General features: G+C 34.9%; 1 protein-coding gene across 1 annotated transcript; it reads right to left on the reverse strand.

The window, feature by feature from the left end:
• Nucleotides 1-8,389: 8,389 nt before the first annotated feature.
• On the reverse strand, nt 8,390-8,977 carry LOC122011541 (transcription repressor OFP12). Its single transcript, XM_042567928.1, has one exon. The coding sequence runs from the start codon at nt 8,915-8,917 to the stop codon at nt 8,456-8,458; it is 462 nt and encodes a 153-aa protein (XP_042423862.1). The 5' UTR covers nt 8,918-8,977; the 3' UTR covers nt 8,390-8,455.
• Between the last annotated feature and the right edge of the window lie 793 nt (nt 8,978-9,770).

Here is a 9,770-nt window from a genome sequence, read left to right on the forward strand (position 1 = left end):
TCCACCCAGTTTTTTTGATTTAATGGAACATCTACTAGTACATTTACCATATGAGACACAAATTGCAGGTCCTGTGAGGTATAGATGGATGTATCCATTTGAATGATTTTTAAGGAAATTAAAGAATAATGTTCATAATAAAGAAAGAGTTGATGAACACATATTTACCTCGTGGATACAAGGTTCTTAAAGTTGTCGGATATTCGTAAGTATGTTTTGTTATTAGTAATTCAAGTGCATATATTTCTTTAATAATTTTCATACCTTAATATTTTTTCTTACAGATTTGTTCCTGATGGCCACCAAGTTTCCTCTTATATCATTGAAAAGTTTAAAGAACGAGTATGTTCTTCTAGTACTACATGGAGGCATGTAGATAAGAAGATGAAGACAGTTTAATATAATGAATTTGTAGTAAGTAAATTTAATATATTTGGTATTCCATAATAATTTATCCTTTTATATACTAAGTTCTCAACTTATAATTGCAGAAACGATATACATGGGAAAAAAGTCAGGCAGAACAATTTAAAGCAATATATGGAATAGTTATCGTGCCAAACTTTACAGAGACCTTATGTACTATATAAGAAAAAAAGGCAGTAGGCTGACGTATGTTTCTGAGACAACATGGAGTACATGGACGACCACCTCGGCTGTAGAAAGGTGGCGAAAAAATGCTGAAAAGGCTTGATCTAACAAAAATACAGAGCTAGGTGGCTCAAGCACCGAAACCGCTCAGCATACGTCAGGATCAAAATCTATGGTTGAGCATGCTATGGATTTGGTGAGTTTAATTTAAAATGATATTTTCTAACAAATTTTGTATTTCTTACCAAACTTGTATAATTATGTCCCAAATTATTTGTGTATGCAGGAGCATGATCTTACTCGACAGCTCACATATATGGAGGTCTTTCTGAATACTCACAAGAAGAAAGATGGGTGATTTATCGATTCTCAATCCCAGGCTCTACACATAAGATTATTAACTTTAGTAATTGCAAACAAATTAGATATTAATTAATATTATATTTTTTCACATAAGAGTAAATGACAGAAAGAGTGCCTTAGGTTTCTCAGCCACCATCAGAGAGGGGGGAGTCACAGTCTCCATTCACCGACATGCTAAATGAGATATATTATGATGTTGTTGGTGGAAAAACAAAAAACTCCACCCTCTATGGCCTTGGCTCCCAGGATAAAGTGACATTTGATCATTTGAGGACTCCTAGGGGAGGTGCTAGTTCCTCTTTTTCTATTAAGATGCAATCTTTAAGACGCGAAAATAAAGAACTGCGCACTCAACTGAAGTCAATGGATGAGACGATGGTCTCTATGGACCAGTGGAGGGCCGTTGAGCAGTAGAGGATGATCGCTGAGGAGCATAGGAGAACCGAGGAGAATTGAATTAGAGCCGCACATGACGCGGATAATAAAGCTCTCTTTGTCTGTATGCGAGCAATCATGGCTAATTTCACTCACACCCAGACACCACATGATTTTGAGTTATAGGAGACTCAAGACTTATCAGACTATGGTGATTAGTTTTTCTTTGAGGTTTATTCAACTATAATTTAATTTTTTTATTTATTATACATCAATCATGCAAAATATATTTGATTTTGATATTCTAATATGCTCATTTCTAAGTATTATATTACTATATGTTTCAGGTGTCAGAGTTTACATATTTATCACAATCATCATCGTCATTTTCTTTCTATTCAGGTATCTTTTTTATTACATGCAAAATTCATTATACATATATGCAACATTTCGAATTATACATTAATTTGATCATAATCTATTGTATTTGACTTTCTGTAGGATTTTATATTACTAGTTTTGGTTGGAGTATTTGTTATCATGGTATGGATTTATATATTTGATTATGTACATTTAGATTTATATATTGATATTTGTTTCTATTATTGTGTTTGTATTTTATTTAGATTTTGTTTTGTTTAGATTATGTTTATTTCTATATGTTTTTCTATCCACAATACTATTTGTTTGTTTGTGATATTTAAATTGTTACAATTGTGTTAGTTTGTTTGTATATATGAATTGTCATGATATGTAACATATGATTGTATGTATAGATTATTAGGATGTGTAAAAAATATGATTGTATGTATGAATTGTAAATGTGATGTTTATATGTATGAAATGTCATCGTCTGTGATGATTTTATATATAAATTGTAAATAGGGTAGATCCCAAATGTAAACATTTCCATTTTAAATTTTTTTACCGACGGAAACAAGATTTCAATTGATATTCCGTGTCAATATTCACCGACGGAAATAGTATTTCTGTAAGTAATTACCGATGGAAATACTATTTTTGTGGGTAATTCTGGCTTTTAGTTGCCGAGGGAAATTTCCGTTAGTAATCCTGGTTGTGGCAAGCAGTGTTCCCGGCGGTGTGCACTGATGGAGTATTTATTCAGTTGGAAAAAATACTGACGGAATTTTGAGTTCCATGGAAAACACCAGTTTCGACGAATAATATCCTAACAAATATTTTTCCATCGGTATTCTGTCAGTAAATGAATATACCAAGTTACCAACGGATTGCCTTCCTTCAAATTCCACCAGTAAACCAGGAAATTTTTGTAGTGTGATCAAATATAAAGTACGTAAATGTAACATCGGATTCCTTTAAATGGGACGTGCAATCAAAGGATGTTGGGTTTCTTGGTTGTCCATCGCGAACGCTTCTCGATTTACCCTGATGGTCGATGGAAAAATTCCATGATATCAGATCGGTCATTCCAGGAATAATCAGATTAATTAGATTTATTAATTTTTTATAAATACAAGATTAATACCCAGGGTAGAATGCAATCGCTTAGTGTGAATGTAGTTTTCTAAGTATTCTGAGTTACGACGCACCATATAATATTTTCCTTCAGTTGATAAACTCAAGATGTTGGACGGTTGATCTGTCCATTACGAACATTTTTATATTTACCTTAACGCGTGGCCGATGTAAAACTGATCAACATTAGTGTCCCGTCATCATTTGAGCTTGTTGGTTACTTTTGTTTTGCAAACAAATTTCAATATGGATTTGAGTCTTTAATTTGATCTGACGTAGTATACTATTTAATTAATGGAGACGCATCTGTGTTTCCTTCTCCGGCATGCGCAAGTGCGAGCTATGCGAATTGGATGATTGGTGTGGAGGTTTGTGCAGATTCCTGCGATTGATTAGGTTATGTTTGGTTGTGTTAGATGAATAAGTAGGGTACTCGGTCAGGGTAGGAAAATCTTCCCTATTCCATCCATTATTGTTCTAGTATTTTTTAAAAAAAAAAAATCAGTGATTCAGACATATTTTATGTGATTCATGATTTGCAATGGTTAGTATTTGATAATAACATGAACGCAGTTCTAGTCGACAGAGCCTGTGGGTCAGAGATGTCCATTTCAATATTTATTGTGCATAACGTAACCTGTTATTTTTTGTTTTCACTGATTATTCCGGCTAAATCCAAGAAACACATATTACTTTTAACCTGATATTCCAATATCATTAATAGTTCGAGCATTGGAGATGAGCCTCGTTTGAGAAAATGACCGGTGTCTTATCATCGCATAGTGCTCTTAGGGGGGCATGTATTGTAGCCTGTTAACGCTCTTTGCTAGGAATGAGTTAGATTCATTGTCGAGCTCAATCGATTCAGTCATCGACCTCAATGATCAAATGAAATATTTATTAACAGGAATGGGAGAATTAATGATCAGAGAATTCCAATAGTAAGAAAGAGAGGGTAAGCAAAAGATTAAGAAGAGGATAAGAAAGAATACGAGAGTAATAACAAAATTTATTATTCATTGATATTTTTCTTAAAGATAGTATAATATATAATATTTAAAAAATTCTTAGTAAATTGATCAATTAATAAATAATAGAATTATTCTAATAATTATAATAGAATTATTTTAATAATCCTAATACTAATTTGATTTATTTTGGTGATCTGATTCTGTCAATCATGATGATTCTCCTTTACCCCCGACAAATTTAACAGAAGATTTCTGACGTTAAGTTTGTTTGTTAACTTATTGAAACGTTGTCTGGATAATGACTTAGTAAAGATATTTGTGATTTGATCTTCAGCAGAAATATAAAAGATGAATAGTTGTTAAGTTGTTACATGTTTATAAACAAAATAAAAATCAATTTCCACATATTTTGTACGAGCATGAAAGATTGAATTAGTTGTAAGATATGTTGCTCCAATATTGTCATACCAAATTTTTAGTACAATATTTGATGCAAGATGAAGTTCAGAAAGAAGTTATTAAAGTTAAAAAATTTCAGACATTGTATTGACTATAACTTTATATTCAGTCTCAATGCTTGAATAAGATATCATAGGTTGCTTTTTCGAATTCCATGAGATAAGATTTCGTCCAAAAAATATTGCATATCCACTTGTAGATCGTCTGTCTTCAGGAGAGCTTGCCCAATCCTCATCGCTATATGCATATAAATCTCAAGACAATTGATGATATAAAAGAAAACTATGTAAAATAGTATCTTTGAGATAATGAAGTATTCTCTTTTACATTATCCCAATTTTACTCAGTTGGAGCATGCATTAATCGACAACCACGATTTACTGTAAAGGTAATATCAGGTCGTGTGATAGTGACATATTATAAGGCTTCGACAATACTTCGATAAATCTGTGGATCAGACAAAACAAGAGAGGATGAAGTTGTAGAGTTGTTTATAGCAATTGGTGTAGAAACTGCACGTACTCCATCCATTTTGACTCTTTGGAGAATCCCAGTAATATATTTGCTCTGAGAGAGAAGATAGTTTTCCTCATGTGGAATAAGTTCAATACCAAGAAAAAAACAAGCATTATCCAAATCTCAAGTAAGAATTTCTTGATTGAAAAGACTTAATAAAGTTATGATACCCTTGTGATCATTGCCGGTTATTAGGATATTGTCATCAACATAAATAAGAAAAAATATCATAGATCCATCATTATATTTGTGGAATAGAGACGAGTCAGTCTTTAATCCAGAAAATCATTGAGTTTGTAACAAATTAGATAATCGATGAAACTATACACGAGGAGCTTATCCAAGATAATATAAGAATTTCTTGTTTTGACAAACATGAGATGGAAATTGTGGATGAATGAACTCAGGTGATTGCCCCATAAATACATTTTCCTCAAGATGACCATGAAGAAATGCATTTGAAATGTCTAATTGTTGTACAAGCCGATTGGAACTAACACCTACTGATAATAAAAGTCTGACAGATGTAATTTTGATTACTAGGTTAAAAGTGTTATTGAAGTCCATACCTGGTTGTTGACTAAATCCTTTAGCTACAAGTTGAACTTTGTGTCATTCAAGAGAACCATCAGCTGAATGCTTAAGATGGAATACCCATTTAGAGCCCATAACATTTATAGAGGAAGTGTGCGGAACTAGTCTCCATGTTCCATTACGAAGAAGTGTATCAAATTCTATAGTCATTGCACTACGCCAATTTGGATCCTTATTTGCTTGTGTAAAACAAGTTGGTTCAATAGATTTTGAAGAAACCACAAGAGCTTGTGGAAGGGGATGTTAAGTTGTCATTGGTGGACAACGTGCATAGATGTCACCTAATGGAAGTATGCGATAAGGAGCATTATCATCTGATTCACTTGTTGTTGGTGATGAAGAAGTAGACTGACATGGTGACTTAGATGACGGACTTATGTTATCTGACGATCAAGAATTAGATAGCACATTATCTTCGACTAGTGAGGCTTCTGAGATTAGAACAGTAACTTGAGATGATTCTGATGGTATAGGGGAGTTATCAGAGTGCTCCGGAGCAGGACATAGGATGACATTACTTCCGACAATGTTAGGTGGCATCAAGAAGGTATTACCTGTATCTGGAGGAGATATCAAAGATGCTAATGAAAAAGGGAATAGAAACTTATTAAAAGTAACATGTTGTTAAATATAAATTTATCCTATTGGTATATGTAAGCAATGATAACAATGGTGTAAATTCCTATAACCAAGAAAAACACATTGTAGTGAATGAGAGTCAAGTTTGTGTTTAGAGTGGGGGTGTAACCATGGATAACATGCGCAACTAAAAATTCGAAGGAAAGTGTAATAAGGAGTTTGATTATAAAGTTGTTCAAAAGGACACTTATGATTGAGCAATGGAGTAGAAAGTCAATTTATGAGATATACGGCAGAGCCAACAACTTCATCCTAAAATTTACAAGGAATTGATGCATGATGGAGAAGTATCAAAGCAGTTTCAATTATATGTCTATATTTTCTCTTAGCAGAGCCATTTTGCTCCGGAGTATAAGGACAAGAGATACAATGAACAATTCTATAGGAGACAATATGACGATGGAGAACTTGATACTCGCCTCTCCAATCAGAATGAATAGAGATTATTTTATGATTAAAATACCATTTAACTTGTTTTTGAAAATGACAAAATATGTCAAATATATCAGATTTCCTTTCATAGGATAGAGCCAAATATATTTATTAAAATGATCGATGAACGAAATATAATATAAGAATCCTTGGTTAGATAATATAGGTACAAGGCCTTAAACATCAAAATAAATTATTTCAAATGGAAAACTAGAAACTTGATGGGAAGATTAAAGAGACAACTTATGACTTTTAGCTTTCATACATGCACTACATAAATGAAATGCATAGGAGGTGAAGGAAGTAGGTGAACCATACTTATTGATGATCGTATGAACAATGCGAAGAGAAGGATGACCAAGTCGAGCATGCCAAGCTGGTTTATTTGTGCGATAACTAATACAAACTTTGATGGAAGAACTTTAAAAATAATAGAGATCATTTTTATGCCACCATGAAATAAGATAGTATTTGTTCTTATATCTTTTATAAGATAATGATTGTGATGAAATTCAAACACGATATTATTGTCAAAACAAAAATTGACGTGTGAAAAGTAAATTTTTGGTAATAGATAGAACATGAAAGATATCGTGCATGTGAAAAGTATGATTAGATAAATGAATGTATATATTTCCAAGATTAGCAATTTGCAAACTTGAACCATCAGCTATTTGAACCGCATCTGAGTCATAATACGACATTACGTCTATAAGGATATTATAATATGATGTAACATGATGTGTTACTCCAGTGTCAATATACCGTTCTGTAGATGAAACTCTAGGGGTTTACCATGAGTAGGCACAGATGAAAGGGCTTTAGGATAGACTTGTGAAGCAGTTGATTGTCTTGAAGCTGAACTGTTGCCTACTTGTACAGTGTGACCATGATAAGAGGAGGCTTATATAAGAATGTCATAATCCGATGTAACGTGATGAGTTGCTCCAGAATCTAGATGTCATCTTCCACTAAAATTTGAATCAAATCTCTTATAACATTGATGAGCAAAGTGACCATTCTTGAGACAAATCTGACAACGTCCTCGTCCAGAACCTTGTCCTTATCCTCGTCCACCTTGATTTCCTTGATTTTGTTGATGATGGGTAGTACTATCAATCTTGTAAGTCGTATGTGCCGAAAGAGCTAGAGAATCTGAGACCCTTTGAGAGTGTAATTGTAGAAGTATCTCATACGAAGAGAGTAAGTCATGAAGGGTATCGAGTGACACTTGATCTATATGAGTAAAAATAAATAAATAAGTAAATAAATAAGAGAAGGAAAATAGAGAGAGAGAGGAAAAGTTGAGAGAAGAGACAGTACAAACTTACGGTAACGAAAATTTGAACTGTTTCAAGAAATTTATAATTTAAATAATTCAACCTTGAGGCACGTGTCAGAGTGCTGTGAAAGAAGAAGAGCTTTGATACCAAAAAAGAATAAGAAGAGGATAAGAAAAAAAGATGAGAACATTAATCAATAAATTTATTAAGGACGGTATAATATATAATATTTAATAAGTATATGATGAATTGATTAATTAATAAATAATAAAATTATTCTAATAATTATAATAAAATTATTTTAATAATTTTTATATTAATTTAATTTATTTGATGATTTAATCCAATGAATCATATGATTTTCCCGTAGAGAATTCTTAGTGCGCCCTCCATAATCCGCGTTGACTGGGACCCAGCGATATGGGCCATTTGTGCGCTGCCAGTGCCCCCACTACCTCTTCACTTCCCCCACTCTTGTAGTTCTAACGCATCTCGACAAGGACTTCATCCACCTATTCATTCTATCGATTTTAACGAGGGGAAATGCATAAACGCTGAATTACAAACAATAGTTACAAGAACAAGAGAATATCAAGAACGCGTATACTAGAATTTTAGATCAGTACAAAATGGGCCGTTATATCAAAACGCAAATCTAAAATGAAGACGGAAGGGGAAAAAAACGCATATTATTAATGGCAGTAGCGCAATATATAACAGCCTTTGAGTTTGAGGTTAGTCGGCGTCGCCGGTGACGGTGAGGGCGAGGAGGAGGTCAGCGAAGGCTCTCAGGATGTGCTCGTGCACTTGCTTCCGGTTGAGAGCGAGGTAGCAGAGGAGGAGCTCGTGGAGGTGTGTTGCCCCGGCGTCGAGTCCCAGCGCCGCCACCATCTCCTCCATCGAGCGGCGGAAGTCGCGGTAAGGGTCGATCGAGTAGGTGGTGACGGCCACCGCGTCTCCCGCTCTCAACGCGACCGACGCGGAGTCCACGAGGGAGTTGGACCGGCCCGGAGACGCCAGCAGGAGGCGGCGGGAGGCGATAGCGGAGGAAATCTCATGCTGCGAGGAGGATGAGACATCGGTCGAATCAAAAAGGCGTCCGGAGGAACCGTCCGGGCAAGCGGCCGGGAGAGCGGCGGCGGAATGGCAAGGGCGGCGGCGGGAGGAGAAGCATCCGTACAAACTCTCTCCCAGCATTGTTCTTTAATGCGCCTTTGTGCGCTAACGAAACGAACCATTAAATAAGTTCGACGAAATAATTTTTTTTTAAAAAAATAATGCATTGGAAAAAACATTTTTCACTCAAAATTTTCACAGGGAAGAATGCTCTTATTTGGATCTGAGAGACAAAGACATGTGGAGACAGCCCGAGACTCCAATTTGGATACAGCAACTTGGCTGAAGCCGAATCAAATCAAACACTCACATGAACTAAAAAATCAATGCGTTTTCTATGTCGGAGATGTCTGATGAAGCTTGAGTGCTGTTCCACGATGATAGCTAGTGACTGAATCAGTGATCGATCGATGGAGGAGATATACGCATGACGCGTCGCAATATAGTTATTGCGCCACCAAGGAAAAAGGAAGAGTTTTCTTTCCTTCGAGAGATCGAGGATGATTTGTGTAATGGTCAATTTTTGCTGCTTTTTTGCTTCCTTGCATCTTATTGCATGATTCACATTAAACCTTACCGGTGATGCAACAATTGGCGATGTCGATTGTCTTGCTAGCTGGCTTCAGCATACTTTAACGAGGAAATTACAAAAAGAAAATTTTAATGGGATAGATGAATATGTGCCCCAACAGTATGTATATATATATCCTATATAATTAAAGATGCTCACCACAAGGTACAAACCATGTTCGCTTGTATAGAAAATGCAATAATCTTTTAATTTCCATATACTCCTCATCGTCACGATTCATGAAACAGCAAGTACGTAGCTTGATCGATTCATTTGCCAAAACAATAATATAATGTGGAACATGGCACCAAACTAATTGATGAAACTTCAATTGGATTAGGATGTCCTTGTTAATTAATTAAC

The sequence above is a fragment of the Zingiber officinale genome, chromosome 8A (genome assembly GCF_018446385.1).
Source record: "Zingiber officinale cultivar Zhangliang chromosome 8A, Zo_v1.1, whole genome shotgun sequence".
In the NCBI taxonomy this organism is placed as follows: Eukaryota; Viridiplantae; Streptophyta; class Magnoliopsida; order Zingiberales; family Zingiberaceae; genus Zingiber; species Zingiber officinale.